This window comes from Nothoprocta perdicaria, unplaced genomic scaffold, assembly GCF_003342845.1.
Source record: "Nothoprocta perdicaria isolate Ctin4 unplaced genomic scaffold, notPer1 scaffold_1, whole genome shotgun sequence".
Lineage (NCBI taxonomy): Eukaryota > Metazoa > Chordata > Aves > Tinamiformes > Tinamidae > Nothoprocta > Nothoprocta perdicaria.
In genome coordinates this window covers 4,585,972-4,603,082 of record NW_020454093.1, presented here as the reverse complement: position 1 = coordinate 4,603,082, position 17,111 = coordinate 4,585,972, and the positions used below count along the sequence as shown (strand labels likewise).

The 17,111-nt window shown below is 35.8% G+C and overlaps 1 protein-coding gene across 1 annotated transcript in view; it reads left to right on the top strand.

Annotated features, from left to right (window-relative positions):
* The window catches only part of AP3B1 (adaptor related protein complex 3 subunit beta 1), a 121,247-nt gene that overhangs the window by 64,534 nt on the left and 39,602 nt on the right, over nucleotides 1–17,111 (top strand). Inside the window, exons 19-22 of the mRNA XM_026036603.1 lie at nucleotides 452–608; nucleotides 3,219–3,393; nucleotides 9,796–9,868; nucleotides 10,348–10,454. Of these exons, the coding sequence (XP_025892388.1) occupies nucleotides 452–608; nucleotides 3,219–3,393; nucleotides 9,796–9,868; nucleotides 10,348–10,454 (512 nt within the window). The remainder of the gene's footprint in view (nucleotides 1–451; nucleotides 609–3,218; nucleotides 3,394–9,795; nucleotides 9,869–10,347; nucleotides 10,455–17,111) is intronic.

The following is a 17,111-nucleotide window of genomic DNA, read 5'->3' as shown; positions in this document are numbered from 1 at the left end:
ATCAGTGGTTTAATCATCGTCAGCATCAGTATTCAAGAATAGGTTATCTATTAAGCAGTTGGTATAAAATAATCTTACGGTAAAGTGAAGATGTAGATTAGAGAATTTGAGGTCATCTCCAGCTCCTGATAGGGTTATGCAATTGTGAAGACATTGGTATGGATCCACATTACAACTTAATTTATTATTAAGGATTACTAATTTAGTACAGTGCAGCTGTATGCTAGAGATTAAAGAATTTAAAACAACAAAAGTTTGTAAATGTTAGGAGGGAAAAATGTGATTTTTATCATCTGTTTTTTTTGTCTTGGATAAATAAACTTCCAAGTAGATCTACTGCTAATACTGCATTTATTTTGAAATTAATTAGGATTTAGAAAGTAAAAATTATGTGAAATATCTAGAAACATATGTAAAAGTTGTGTTGTGGGTTTTTTTTCTTTTATGTCAGAGAGCGAGTCTGGCAGTGAAAGTGAGAAGGAAGATAAGGAGGAAGGCAGCAGCGATGAGAGTAGTGGGAGTTCCTCTTCCAGTGGAGAATCGAGCGACAGTGAATCAGACAGCAAAGAAAGTGCAGGAAAGAAAACATCTAGACCAGCTGAGAAAAGGTAGGTGTGCATATGTGTATTTAAGGAAAAAAAGCAGCAGAGATTTTACTGGGTTTTAGAGCACTCTTGCTGTAAGCAGTCTCTGCTAAGCATTCAATCAGGTTCCTTGCTTTTTTCTTTTTTTTTTCTCCTGTATGTTTTTTCACTTGTATGTATTTAGTGTGAACTGGGTTCATATTTTCATTAATAAGACTACTCTTATGTTTGGAATTAATTCCTGACTTCAGTAGAATTGTGAGTGGATTTCTGAAAATTGATGTAACCTTGGGAGGCTGAATTAGCGCTCAAACAGTTGTATGAAACACTTAATTACCTTTTGCAGCAATTTTGCTGAGAGCTAAAATGAAGTCCTTCAACACTTTGCCATTATGTAACTAAGACAATTGATTTTTCTAAATAATGTTATATTAAAAAGATTATGATCCAAATATTAGAGGCAAGGGCTGTGAAGGGAAACGGTCATAAGATACTTAAGTGTTAGCGCTTTTTAAGATTGCCCATTATCAACAGCATTATTGTGTATTAAAGTATCATTAAAATTTTGAGTAATTGGGGCTAATACCTTGGATTGTAGGAATCTGTTTCTTCCAGTGCTGTCAGCAAGTGGCCTCTGCAGACATGATGGCCCTTTACTCCGCAGTCGGCTGCCAGCTCCCTTGATGAGTTTGCAGCTCAGCTCGGTCGTGGCTGACAGCGCTGATTGGGGCGCACTACGCACTCTGCTCCTTTTATTACAGACAGTAATTAAAGCAGCTCGCCTTGCCACTTCCATAACAAACACAGCATAATGCCCTAATTATGACTTTATTAATTTAAGTCAGGTTTTAATGATTTTAAAAGTGATTTATATTGTTTTTCCTGTTCAGAACAAATGAAATCTGTAGGTTAAATTAATACAGGCTTTTCATCATCGCAAAGTTAAAAAGCCAGTTACCAGTAAATTCTTTTCATTAGAATAACATCTGAAATTTTAAGCAGAAAGGTAAACAGCGGTTACCCATCAAAACTGGCTGATGTATGTGTGTCTGTTTTTGTCTTCAGACCTTGTTTTCAGGATAAGCTGTGTGTTTTGAGCAACAACTTGCTTTTCAGATAAAAAGACTTAATGGGTTCTCAGCAGCTTATTTGTTGATGTAGCTGCAGCTGTTCCTGCTCCCTGATAAGGAAATGTAGGCTGTTTTGTTACTACCTGCATACTAATAATGGAGAAACTTTGGGGATGTTACTTGTTTTTATCTTAGATCCTTTTTATCTATGACCTCAGATTTTTTTAAGGAAATGTATGTTTGTTGTATATGCAAATTCATTATGGTAGTCTGTATTTTTTCACTGTGATTTAGTGTCAGATGTGCTGCACCATGTTTTTGTGACACGTACTTGTGTTTCATTTTTAGACTCACTGATTTCAGTTTACTGATTTCAGAAAAACCTTCCTTGACTATTAAAATTTCATTTTTAGAGTTCAGCTTGGTTCATGGGTGGGGCATTGTTATTTGGATTAAATTTTACTACTGTTTTTAATGTCTTTGTCAAATTTGCTAGTTGCATCCTAGCAAATTATTGCAGAAAGTGTTCCCCCTAACTTTCAGTCTGTTATATTTTTCAATTTCCCTTACCTGCATTTTTCCCGTATAAAACTGTTATCTGAAATAGTGTCACTTGATAGTATATTGTTTTATGCTGCTCCTAAAGCTGATCAGAAATGTATAACAACTTGATTTTCTCTCCAAAGGAACTCTTAATAGTTGAGTAGACTGGATTTGTTTAATTATCATTGACCTTATTACTCTTAAAGCATTTTAGTATCCAATTGATTTTCTTGTGGAAGAAGCTGATTTCAAAGTATAAATTGATGGCCTGCAGGGCCAAGAAAGGATATTTTATTTCCATATGCAGTACTGATTTCTATATTTATTTGGCCCATGATAACTATTAGAAAATAAGTTTTATTTCCAATGGTATTTCCAATTATTAGCTCCCTCCAGAGACAAAAGAGTAATACATGAATTTGTACTGATCCTATTACTAGGAATGAATAGAGTAGATCTTACAATATTTAGTAGCTCTTAACCTAGAAAAACATAATCTGACATTGCCATGGTGAGTGGAACTGTTCTGTGAGGAAAAACATCCCTTAAAGTCTCTGGGTCTGTGCACTGCAAGCTGCTCGATGTGACCAAAGGTGTCAGAATGTAACACTGGTAGAACTCTTTTCTGTAAATTCTTTAATGTTGAAATATTTATTAGGCATTGTAGGCCTCCTTTCTAGATGGTTCAGTTTAGAAGGTTTCAGGCCAATTAAAATGCATGTCTTGTTTTTGCAAAAATTTTTGCAAAAATGCCATAGAAACCTCTCAAGTTTCTACTAACCATAGATGGAGTGGCCTGAAAGTTCTTTTACCTAACAGGATGCCTGCACTTCTTTCTGAAATTTCTGTCTCCATTTCCATGTCTCCATCTGCATGTCAGCCAAGTTTCCATTATTGTGAAAAAATACTGACTTAAAATCCATTTAATAAAGCTTTGAAATATTAGTGTGGAAGGCAGTACATCCCAAGTACATATCTTTGGATTTCAGGTCTCTAGAAAAATCTTTTATGTATTTTATAGTGATTCAGAAGACAGTAAAAAGAAAGCAAAGGGGATCACCAAGAAAAGAAACATGTCCAGTTCCTCAGATTCAGAGGCCAGTTCCTCAGAAGAAAGTTCTTCAGATTCGAAGTCAGAATCAGACCTTCAAAGTGACTCCCAGTCTGGAAAACCTGGAAGAGCTGCTTCTAGTAAGGTAAAACATGCTTTAAAAAAGAAGAAAAAAAAAAAAAAAGAAGAAAAAAAAAAAAAAAAAAAAGAAGAAAAAAAAAAAAAAAAGTAGATTATGAAAAGATGCATCTAATTGTCAGTGTATGATTCTCTCTGGGGAAATGGAGATATCTTTTCAGAGATATCTGAGAAGCAGAATTTCTTAAACTACTTTCATAGAGAAACTTATCCCAGATTAGTAACTGTTTAATAGCTTAAATAAGAGTATTTTATAAAGAAAATGAAATTTCACCTTTAACTGTTTTATAATTTTATTCCCAGTAAAATAAAAGATGATAATACTTTTATAGATAACTGTTCAGATGGTAGAATGATAGTACCTTGATAGCCCATAAAAATAATACTTGGGTTTGGTGGTGTTATCCTGTCAAAATAGGCCTCAAAGGCATAAGTACTGCAGGATAGTAGTGTCAGACAGGGGCTGACATGAAGCAGAAGTTAGGAGGAAAAAAAAAGTCAGTATGTGCACGTTGTATCTTAAGAGTCTGAAAACTAGTAGAGCAACTGGCTTTGTTCTTAAAATCCCTGTTAAAATGGAGAAAAGTACAGTTAACTAAACCATACTTGAGGTGTATACAGAGATTGTTAGAATGAATATTCTTAATGAGTAAACAGCTTTTATTGTTCCGTATATTTTACAGGAACATATATTACTCTAAGCTCTACTAGCTGACTTACAACATGCACAAAGTACCAAATTTAAAATGCATCTTTCTTTTAATTTGGAGCCCAAAATGCGGGCAGATGCAGAAGAGTCCGAAAGAGCCATTCCTATGCCAGCTAGTTTTAACTGTTCTCTCTAGTGAACAAAAAGAGCTATCGTCAGCAGCATCATCCATCTACCTAAAATGGAAGAGGAACTTCATGCTAAATCTGTCAAGTCAGAGGAGTAGAAGAATTTCTGAATTTCTGAAACTTGTTTTTCCATTATCAAAGTTTTTCTGTGCATTTTTTCCCATATATTTGATGATATTTGCATTTCCATTTTAATATTGGATATTGAAAACAAGTTGATACTCCAAAGAATATTTCTTTCAATCACAGTGCCGCCATAGGTGGCTCAGTAGTCACAACAGGCATCTTTGGTTGCATTTGCTGTAACTGTAGAAATTATAGGGCATGCATGCTTTCAATTTACTTGGAGCTCTATTAAGTTGCTTTGGTGTCAGCTTTCCTTGGTCAGGGTAAGCTCTGTATTTATGTAGATCTTGAGATTATGTTGTGGAAGCACAGTGTTTGTAACGTGCTGGGTCTGCTTAGGGACCCTGGGTATTGTAGCCCTAACTCTTAACCTGTGTCCTTCTACAAAGCAAAACTAAAGGTGAGGTGAGGCTTCAGAAATAGAAGCTTGTCATCGTTCGATCATTGTTTTGCACCCAAGTACCACACTGGATATCAAAGCTGTTGTCAAAGTTTTCCTAATCCAGACAGCAAACTGGAACTTGCCAAAAAAGTGGTAGCACAACAAATGTAATCTAAATCCTCTCAGCATAAAGTCCTCTGATACTGGATAAACTAATCTAGGACCATGGTTACTTTCCCTACGGGATCTCAACTACTCTAATTCTTTCACAGGGAATGGGTTAACTGTTATCATTAAGAAGCATTTTGTATTTTTAAACAGCAAACTTGTAGCAGTCAAGGGAAGATAACACAACTGTACTTCATAGTAAGGGAAATTGGATTTCCAAGAAGCTTGGGATTGTTTCTTTGAAATCAATTAAAAATTGTCCAAGAGTTGGATCCTAATGAGAAGAAACTTGTAGGACTGAAATTAGTCTCAATTAAAAAAAAAACTAAAAGAAATTAAATCTCAAAATGAAAAGGAAATTTATAGGTACTCAACATCTGATCAATTAGAAGCCATAGAATTGAAAAATTGCAAAGATATTAAACATTACAAAGATTTTTAAAACAAATAGCAAATGTTGGGGTAAAGAGCTGATGGGCTAATATATGTAAATAACTATGGTCATATAGGAAGTGAGGAAAAAAAAAAGTGAGCTTAATGTTCTTGAACATACGGATTTTTCCAGTGTACTCTTAATCCTAGGACCAAAGTTTACTTTTAAGTTGTGTTAAATGCCTACGTTTATACCCAAAATATTTCTGATGTTCACTTACATTCGGAAGCTTAATTGGCAAGGAAGTAGAAAGGAAAACTTTATGTATTTTATATAGTTTTCAGTAATATCAAGACAATAGGTGGAACTAATGAGTAATAGATTACTGTTGCAGATTAGAAAGAAAAGCAATAATTAACACAATATAAAGAACATTAAAGAAAACCTAGTGTTAGACTCTTTCTGCCAAGGTGTTCTTTAGAAGCACCAGCCATGGCTGCTTTACTTGGGTGAAGATGTTGGCGTTTTTCTGCCCTGCCTGACTTCTTTCAGGTCACCCATGAGGCGCAGGCCACTTCAGCCAGGCCTCGGAAGTGCAGATAGTTCTGGGAAAGGGTTTTCCTGGGAAAGACCTTGCTGGCTTAATTCCAATGAAGGACCTGATGTGGTGCAATCTTCACTTATTTGTGTACATGGGGAGTTAATTAACACTCTTTTATTTTCAGTTTTATTCACAAGAAAATAAAAATTGTGCAACATATTAATGAAAGCAGAAGTTTTCAGAGTCTGTTTAAGGATCTCAATTTTTCACGAATTATGATTTTTTTTTCCACTGAGACTATTTTGAGGGTTGTTCTTCATTCTTACATGTTTGGTTGGGAACAAATTTATGCTTAACAATTTCCATAATGAACAAAGTTTTATACGCATAGACTCTTTATTTGTGCATTTGCTAAAATATGATTAATGTTACGAAAACTTCAGATTACTTCTTCTGAATAAGTTATTAGTGCTTTCATATGTTACCCCAGAAGAATTCATTTTGAAAAAAAATGATGTGCTCCCTGAAGAGCTGCCATGAGTAGATAAGTCTTGCACTCCGGTATTTTATTTCACTTTTAAATATGGATAGTTAGAGATATTCAGATACGTAATCTACTGTAAACATAGTGTAGGGCTGAAATGCAGATCTGAGAATGATGCATGTGTAAGTAGGTGTCTCTACAGTGGGATTTTAAAATAAGCTACTGTTAACCTCCTTATACAAGTATAATACAGTTGCTCAGCTGTTAAAAACCTGATCCACTATTTAAAAAATATACGAAAACAAATTGTCTATCTTTCTGCCTGATCTCTTTTCAAGTGCTAACACAATGAAAACAGTGGGTGATCTGTCAATGCATTTGGATTGTCAATGATGGTTTTGTATAAATATTGGGCGGATAAGAAATAAAATTCACACAGCAAAATATGATTTCATCTGCCTTTTCTCTGCAGCTCCATGGCTCATGCTGCAGTGTGAAATTCTCATTTTACACACTTTGCAGGCGGAGCACATGAATTATGCATTGAGCAAGAGAAATCTCCTGCTTCAAGTCCTATATGCATTTACCAGGTTCTATCTCTATTACCAAGATGAATTGCAAATGGAGAAATGTTTGATGGAATATAGCTTAACTTCTTTGTTTAGTATGCAGCTTTTCTCTAGCTGGCTCTCTACGTAGGAAGCCGTTTGGAACTTGTAGTCTTATTTTTAAGAAAGAAAGATGAAAAATAATATTACAGAGAAACGCCAGACACATCAGAACCTTTTTATTGCCTTGATTTCAAATGCGATGCTTTTTTCACTCAGCAGAAATATCTACTGGTAATGTTGGCAGTCATTGGCTATTTATTATTCCTAGAAAGCCAATGTGTTTTCTTTGGGAATAAAAGGAAAAAAAATAATTATGTCTGTAATAGGAAAGACCAATTTGATGTCTTCCGTGTTTTTTAAAGAAACACATGCATACTAGTGAATATACATCCATATGTGTGTCTGTGGAGATATGCATATAAATATAAAAAATTTGTGTGATTATAGGTATATGCATGCATGCTAACAGATGCATAGCTCATAAGAGACCAAGTGTTTGACACATTTGACTGAAGTAAAAAATCAGAGCTGATCATACTTCAACATTACCTTTGTCTTGCTGTAGTTAGCTTCAGAGTCTGGGTTCTACATGGAAAAGGTTGGTGGTTGCTATGATTATTTTCTTCAATACAGCAAACTGATTGTACTTAAGTACAACAATCTGATACAGTGGGCAGTGGAAGTTTTCTAGCCATCCGTTACCTTGAGATAGTTAGTGATTCTGTACTTCTGTCTCTTTTAAGGTTATGAGAGGGGGTTGATTTTTATTTTGTCAAGAAAAAATGGTAGAGGATAGCATTTATTATCCTTTCTGAATGTGGAAACAAAATGACTTTCATTTGGAAAAGTAAAAAATATATTTCCTCTCAAAGAGTTTTTTTCCATTTTTAAAGATGAAGTACATAGTAAAATATTATCAGTGTTGAAATGGGTTTTATTTTATTGAATTACTTAGCAAGCTTTGCAATATGTACTCAGTAACTACCTTGGAATGGTAAAATGAATACTAGAAAGCGTCAGCTGAAGCCTAACATTTCTGGCACTTGTGACAGCGCAGAACATCCTATCACAGAGCTTTCAGTGTTCAGATAAATAAAAAGATAATTTCATATGGAAAGCTTTATTTAAATGAAAATTGTCAAAAAAAAATCCTGGAATGAGGCAAATTCAAAATGAGACCAGCAGCTCGATTGAACTTCTGAGGCTTAAGACTTATGTCTGAAAATAAAGATGACATGGTTGGTTAAGGGTCCACCTAAAGCCTTTTGTCATCGAGCACGCTCATTCTGACCCCTTAAATGGGAACCTGGTAGCAATGGGAGAGAGGTGGCCTGGTCACACTGCCTTCCTCTCCTGCCCTTGTCCACCCTCACCTGCTCGGTGCTGCAGTGGGGAGCAGCCCTTGGGTTTCTGACCACTTTCCCATGGGCAAGTCACTCCTCTGTGTCATTCACACTGTTATCAGCAACAGTATTCAGTATTGCAACTGTTCAGTATCAGCAGTATCAGCAACAAGTTATCAGTATTGCTGATTTTCTGTAGTTACTACATTGCCAAGTTTGAGCAAGTTTGCTGTGCGTAGTCTTGCTTCTGAATATGGTTTGTGAGGACTTTTATTGCTCCTTCCTATCCTAGCAAAGCCATCAATGGCAGAACTAAAGAAGAGTCCAACTTTTCCTTGAGCTTTAGCCTCTCACGTGGAGTCACTTTTCATAGAATTTAATTGACTGCATAATAAAAGGGAATAGGAGAAATCCCATCTGTACTGGGAGGATTAGCAAATGCAGAACTACAGCTGTAAATAACCTTTGAACTTCAATCACAGCTGAAGATGGAACTGAATCTTAGTGACAAGTGGAGGGCGAGCAAAGGCAGAAGCAGTTCTGCAGCTGATCCACATGCAGAATACTTGAGAGGAGGTAGGAAGAGCGTGATGCTCATCAGCTGGATGAGCATCCAGCAGGAAGGGAATCGTGCAGCTTCTGGCAAGGTTTGAAGATTGGTCCTTTTTAGTGAACCACCATGTTGGCAGCTCACTTTGAGTTGCTTTCCAGCTGTGACACCCAAATCCTCCTTGAATTGTCACTGCCCAGATATGTTTTGTAGGTAGGACCAGTGTTCATTCTTATTAGATATATTTATAAGCTTTTTATTGGGCTATATTGAAACAAATTTTCTTGAAATATTCCATTTACCAAGCCACCAAGATTATTTCCGCTCTACCTTGTGCTTATTCTTCAAGTCTTTGTTACAAAAATACATTTTAACACTTAAATATTAAACCTTTTATTGTGACAGAAACCAACCTTTTATATATTTGTTCAGTAGTTAAGCAGAATCCCAGTGCATGACTTCTAGATAAGCATAGAGAGCGGATAAACTAATAGCACTTTCTTAGGAGTGAAATTTTATTCTTTTTTTTCATAAAGAAACAAAAATTCTAGGATTTGGGTATTTTTTGCCTTCTAGAGGAGAAAAAAAAAAGTGTGTGTGTGTGTATATATATATATATATATATAATTATGTATATGTGTGTGTGTATATATATGTGTGTGTATATATCACTTCAGTCACTTTTTTTTTCTCTCAGCAAAAGGATCTGATCGCTTGCTAAAGGTTTTCTTTTAATACTAACTGTAGTTAGTATAAAATAAAAAGTTATGGCCTTCAGAGAAGTTGCACTTAACATAAGTATGGACTTTGGTAGTACAGTTCAGTTTACTTATGAGAAGAAATATTTCTCCCCAGGTGAGTTATCTGAATGCTGAGCTGTGAAAATGGGTACTTTTTTGTTTCAAAACAGAAATACACGTTGTTATTTTAGAAGTATAGGATCACAGTCTTTTGCTGATATGGTAAAAGATGAAACATTTGTATGTTTTAACAGAAAGAAGACAAACCAGTACAAGATAGAAAAGCTCCAAATAAAAAAGATGTATTTCTCCTAGACTTAGATGACTGTAAGTATCTTGATTAAAACTTCATTTTTTCTCCTGTGGGGGTAAAAAATGAGTTTAATTCAATGAAAATTTAAATGTCTGATAAAATGATTAATTTATAATTCCAGTCCTAACACAGAAATATGTATCACTCAGACCAACTTTTGAAGCATAATTATTGGAGTACGTGATTGTGCTTATTTTAAAACCGAGAAACAGTTTCAAAATTTGGAGTATATTGGTGTATAAAACATTTGCTTTGAAAAAAAGTCTATCTGAACTTTCTTTTCAAGTGGATACTGGTGCATTTTTTAACATCTGTGCATTCTAACCTATGAATTAGTTACATGATTGTAATAAGATATTAAAAATGACAAATTTAGAAAGATTAAAATGTAATTTTGGAAGGGTAAAGCTGGTAAAGATGCTTTTTGCTAATTGTTGTTTCCAGTCTTTTACATTTTTGTAATGTTAAATATCAACTGTTTTTATATTTGTAGTCTGTCCTGTGGCATCTCCTGCGGCGGCTCCTGCAGCAGCTGTTCTCTCCCCAAGTTTAATAGCAGACCTAGAGGGGTTAAGTCTGTCAGGTTCATCAGTCATTGATGTAAGTAGCCTGCCATTGATGTAAGTAGCCTGTAAGTGGGCGTGTGGGGAACATCGTTTTTCTTGACAATACAAAAGTATTACCTGTGTAAGGTATTGTATGAAATTCTGGTCCATGTGCAAGTTTGACAGCTTTTCCTGAGCCACAATGATAAAATTCTGAAAAGCAGAAAAAGAAGTATGACTATTGCATATTTAGGAAGGATGACTTCAAAGGATTTTAGCTTTCTCTTTCAATCTGACTTTCTTTGCCTCAGGGAAACTTGGATTCACAAATTAGGTCTCTAAATCTTCCAAATCCTCCAATTGCTACAATATCCACCCCCCAAAAAAAAAAGAAAAAAAAAATTAAGTACTTGTTAAATACTTGTTAATCCTTAACCTTTTGTTCTCTATACATGCCTCTAACTATGACATTTTGCTACTTGCAAGTAATTTTTCATGAGTATACAAAGCATAGCCCCTGGGTGCAAATAAAAAGGGTATAGATTTACAATCAGTGGTGTATCAGTATGTGTCATGATTCATTCTGTTAGTGCTTTCTGCTTTGTAGCACTTTCCATTAGGGAATCTCAAAACTATAGGTATAATTAAGCTTAGCAAAGTCATGGAGGTAAAGGGCATTCCTTTGTTGCAGGAGGATAATGGTTTGTATTCTGATTTTGTTTTATTTTTCTTAACTTTAAACACTTTTGTGCATCTGATTTAAATATGCAGTTTCATAAGGAATTGCACTGATACAATGCAGGGTAGTTAGGCACAATTGCTTCTTCTCCATCTTTTAAGGCTTTAATAGCTTAAAACATGGACTATGATCTGTTTTTCTGGTAATAGCTTGGTTTAAAATAACTGGTGTCTTTGGTTTTCTTCAGAATTATCCTTTCTGAGGGTAAATTAAGGACTGCGGTTGCTAATGTTTAGTGCTTGAGAACAGTCCTTTTTTTGTCTTTTTTTTTCACTATCTGCAATACATGAACATTTATTTCACTTCACACAAAGGTGTGCTTGCTTTCCTCAGAACCGCTGCAATTCATTTGCAAAATCATTGCAGTATTTCTCAGGATAGTTGAAAACCCCAACAGCAAAAAAGAAAAACTAACAGAAGCATGAGCTAGGAAGAGCCAGAAGATGCAGACTAGGCACGGGAAGAAGTCTGCATAAATTGGTTGATTCTGCAAAATGCCTCTGTCTTAATGCTACAGAGGTCTGCTTAAAAATGCCACAGCCAGAAAAAGGAGCCAGAACACTTCCTCATACTTCCAGCTCTAGAAACACCCTAAAATCATGTAAGAACTAATTGTTGCTGTCTGCATGAAGGTTACCCATGTAGGGTTATATTCAGTGTTCAGATCTATATGCTTGACTCTTTCCATTGGTGAGAATTGTAGACGTGCAAGAGGGTTTTTTTTTTTTTTTTTGCTGTTTATGCTTCAGGAAGCAACAAAACTTAAACGTTGAAAATTGTTCTTTCAAATGAATTTTGTAAATTGTAAAGACTTGTATGCAAGTAGTTAACTAGTCACATTGTCACATTAGTCACATGAGTAACCAACAGGTTACTCATCTACCATCAGGTGAATTTCTGAAAATTCGTGTATAAAAAATGTCTTTTAAAACTTTGTGTGCCTGTATGCCTCTTAAAATAGTATTTTGAATTTAGTCTGTGACCACTAGTTCTAAAAATAAGGGTAGTTGTCATACTTCAGAAAACTTTTTTTTTTCCCTTCAGTGAGAGAGAAAATGAATTTAACTGTAGGACACATGCCAAACTAATAGTAAGAAATTAATTTATTACTACTCAATAGAGAGCATGGAGTAAAAATAGATAAGTACAGTATATGACCCTAATATCAAAGAAATGTAGCAACCACTTATCTTGGAATATGTCAGACAGTCTATTATTCAAATCATTCAGCACTGTAATTGAATACAGCTTTTATAAACCTTATCTCTAAATTCATAGCTGCTGAATATTATAGGAAGTATAAATGACAATTGTTTTTCAGTAATACTGTAAGTTTCTTTAAATCTATAAAAACAAAATATCCTTGAATAAAACCTGACTCCTTGTCTGTCCTGCAGCTCATGTGTTTTAAGGATTTATGTGTACATACAACACACTTTTCACATGCATGCACATGTGCCTGTTACAGGCTGTTTCAGGGAAAATGGAAAATGAAATTTTCTGTGTAACAGAAGTGTTCTAACTCAGGTAATTTGAGAATATTTTTCTCCTGTTAAGTGAATGCCAAATTTGATAAATCATTGTGCATCCTTCTGCCCTGGTACATATAGTCCATGTTTAGAAGGCTCAACCCAACCAAGTAACTGAGGTCTCTAGAAGATAGTACTGGGATTTCAGGACTGTGCACATAAGAGCTCAGACCTAAGCACTTGGGGAAACTCTGCATTTGGAGGAGAAAGAATGAGATAGTGAGGTATATTTGAAGGCTCAGAAGATACTTGGAGAAGCAATGCGAGGTGAAGTAGGAATAGAGAGAAATTTGGAGATTTTCAGTGTACGGTGATTCTCTGAAGACACTGGAAGTAGATGTTGTCCTCCAAAGGGAAGCTATAAAGCCACAGAAGAGGGAATTGGAAGCAAAACTTGTGAATGGCGTGAGGACAGGGAAAAATAAACTACTGCAGGAATTAATATTGTGAGCAGGAATGAGGAAAGCAAGAGGAGAGATCTATGGTAGCAGAGAACCTACCAATTTCATAGGGTGGGGAAGTCAAGGAGGTATAATAAGAGAAGCTTGTGATAAGCTTTCAGGAAAAAAGGAAAAAATTCCCAATACTGTAGTGTAGAGGTATCTAGAGAAAATACATTTGATAAGCATAGTAATGACGACACTCATTTAGTGCATTGAATTATGGCATGACTGTGGAAGTAGCACTGCTTTACTTGCTAATGTGTTCTATGCATTCTCTTGATAATCACAGTTACTAACAATATGTTTTTTATTGTTTTGTACTATTCAGAGTTTCACAAAATTATATTGCTTTTTGCCCTCTGAATCCTCTGCAAAACTTTGAATTAAGATCCAGTCTGAGAACTTCCTTAGAGTGTTGATGCAGAGAGCAGAAAAAAGTGGAGTTTGACAAAAGTCAAGGTTGAACTGAAGAACTGTCAAACCATGTGATAAATGCTTTTAATTACAAATGTAGTGCTGTTATTCATGGAGAAATACTAACCATGGGCTACCTCCATATTCACCTAGAGATCTGTTCAGAATAGGAGCACAACTTAAATGGTATTTTAATATCTCAATGCCAGGGTAGTTTTTACAGGGGGAAATTTTTTATCATTTTAGGTTAGTATGTCCATATAAGCAAGTTCTAATATCCACTCGAGCCAGTGTTAAAATAATTCTGAGTGATGGTATTTTTGTCTTGTTTGAGGATCTCTAGCTAGAATGACTGGGCATGCAGGAAGTGCAGTACTGGGTTACACTGTTGAGCTTGCCTGACAGGTGGCCCCCAGCAGAGATGAGTGAGAGGTGCTTAAGAATTTGCAAAATCCTAGGGCGGAGAAATGAATGGTGGTGGCTCTGTCAAGCAGTTAGTAGCATGTGGTCTCCTTTGTGAGTTTTACTGTTTCAAAGCATTCTTAGCACTAGCTATTATAAACTGGATGTATTTGTTGTTTGTGAAGCTCTGGCCTGGGTTTTGGCTGTGTGAATTAGAATTAGCTCAGGAGTGGCTGTGTCATCGGGAGAAACTTAAACTCAATTGTTTTTTGAAACTGTTGTAATGCAATCACTTGTGAGTACAGCAGATTGCATGTCATGGTTTTAATAGGTTCTTGCTATTCTTCTGCCCTGTGTTCCCAAAGATGCTTCAATATTTTAACAACCATTGACTGACTGTTTTGTAGCATCTAGTTCTATATTTAAATATATACATATATTTATAAGCAACTGCCCTTGTCCCTGTAAAACATTTTTACCTAGGCAATAGAAGTTTGTAATTATATTTTTATTGGATGTTTTTGTGGTTTTGTGTTGGGATACACATGCTTATGGTATCCAACCTTGTAGAACAGTAACTTGGTGCTGTAGAACATCTTGGTGCTGTAGCAGCACTATACCGAGCACATTGTTTAACTGGAACAAATTTTGGCAGTGCTGTGTTACCAGGACACCTGGGGAAGTCGGTCCCTATGAATCAAACAAAAAGGTGTATTGTTAAATTTAAGAGTTAAAAAGCAACTTTGTGGGAGTTGCTTTTTTTTGCCCGGAGCCCAACACCGGGCTCGGCGCAGCTGATTAGCTGTGACTGATGCTTGTGGGAAGGCAGCGTGCTCCAGTGGCTCCGGAACTGGGTGTTACATATGGAAAATGAGTTCTATTTTTGGGTTGCTACTTGCAGTGTGATCTAGGGGGAGTCGCTTAATCTTTCAGTTTTCCATCTGAAAAATGAGGATAATGATGCTTACTCACCTTCAGATAGCACTTCTACAAATGCATGTAGCTGCTCATCACAGGATATTAACCATTGCCAAGACGAAAGGAAGAATGCAACAAAGACCTTTTAATTAGTAAACTTTTTATTTTTCCATGTTTATCCGAGTTTTCTAGGTGTTCTTCAAATGGTAGTTTAGTATATCTGGTAAGTGAAATATTTGAAAGCGGTAGTGACATTCCAGAAATTGTTTCCACGTACCTTTGGAATTTTTGAAGTGATAATTTGAAGGAGGAAGGAGGAGAAAAAAAAAAAAAAAAAAAAAAAAAAAGCTATGAAGCTCTCCTTAAAAAATAAGTGTCATTTCAATTTAATTATCAATCCATTTATCATTGGAAGACATGTTTGTTAAGGTTTTTTCAGAGTTTAAACCTTAAAAATTCCGGTATTCTTTCTTGAGAGAGAGAGAATTAAGAACTTTAACTTTTTCTTTAAAAAAAAAAGGGGAATTTAATCTGGAAATCAAAGCAATATAAGCACAAATTTTGTGTCTTCCAAGTAAAAAATGAATTCCTGACACAGTGTTCACAGATTCACAGAATATTTAAGGTTGGAAGGGACCTTTACAGATCATCTAGTCCAACCTTCCTGCTCAAGCAGGCACACCTAGAGCATGTGGCACAGGGTGGCATCCAGGTGGGTTTTGAAGACCTCCAGAGTAGGAGACTCCACAACCTCCCTGGGCAGCCTGTTCCACTGCTCTGTTACCCTAACAGTAAAGAAGTTGCTCCTCACCTGGAGACGGAACTTCTTGTGTTTCAGCTTGTGGCCATTACCCCTCGTCCTATCGCTGGCCACCAGTGAGAACAGCCTGTCCCCTTCCTCCCTGCATTCTCCCTTCCTGAACTTATACATATTAATCATATCCCCTCTGAGCCGTCTCTTCTCCAGAGAAAACAGGCCCAGCTCACTCAGCCTCTCTTCATACGAGAGATGTTCCATTCCCTTAATCATCCTGGTTGCCCTTCTCTGGACCCTCTCCAGAAGCTCCACGTCCCTCCTATACTGGGGTGCCCAGAACTGAACACAGTACTCCAGGTGCGGCCTCACCAGAGCTGAGTAGAGTGTTGTCCAAATGTCCCCCATCTGTGCAGCGTATTATATTATTACTATGTATAATCTCATTTCTTGAGTTGAGGCATCAATGTGTTTTAGTACTAAATGTTCTCTAGATTGGATCTTAAAGTATATAATGAGTTAAGTAGTAGTCAACTAGTTAAATTATATATGTATATGTATATGCATACATACACACGTGTATATATAAATTGGGTCTATGATTAGCTGCTGATTAGTAATCCTGCTGATCCAGTGCTATTTTTTTTTTTCTTGGAGTGACAGAGGTTAAAACAAAATTTTATTACAAAATAAAGTACCAAGATGACAAAGTACAGAAAATTAGAATATTGAAACATTATAAAATAGAAATGAGTTTCTGAGCTTTTTGCAAACTACTCCTTTCAATGAGGGTTACTCTGAAGTGAAGACCTTTAGTCTTTTTTTGGCATGACATTAAAAATAAGTCCTTTCCTTAAAATGAATCCAGCTTTGTTGAGAATTAGGTCCCTAAATCTGTAAGAGAATTCGAAGTAGTATTTCCTTTCTTTCCAAGATAATACGTATCTTAAAATAGTGCCTTAAAATGGGACTGCTGAAAGCAAAGTTGATGTTAGATATTTAATAATAAATGTGTAATGCATAGAGATTATTCCCAAAGTTATTCTTTAAAATTGTCATGGTAACATATATAAAGCAAAGCATGTCTGTAGGTGTGTTATGCTGTGTAATTTGGAGGAGAGAAGAAAGCTCTTTTTTTGGTTTTTTTTTTTTTCCTTGTCAATAAAACCTAGCTCTTAAAAATTTCAGCCACATCTTTCTAAGGTAACATTTACCTCCTCACATCTTTAGCGTCTATCAGACATGACATGGGACATATTCATTGACCCTAAAAATTTTCATCAGTCTCATGCACTGGAAGGGGGCAGCCCCAGCCAGACAAGAGGCTCATTTCAATTTTAACGGCTGTAATTAAAGGTTAATTCACTGAGTCAGGATTAACGAGGAAAGTACAAATGATAGGCAAGCAGCTGCCTTTATAATACAGGATTAGAACAATGCAATTACAATATGAATTAGAAAAAATCAACTTCCTGAAAAGGTTCTCTAATGAATGAACTGCATTTCTCTGTTC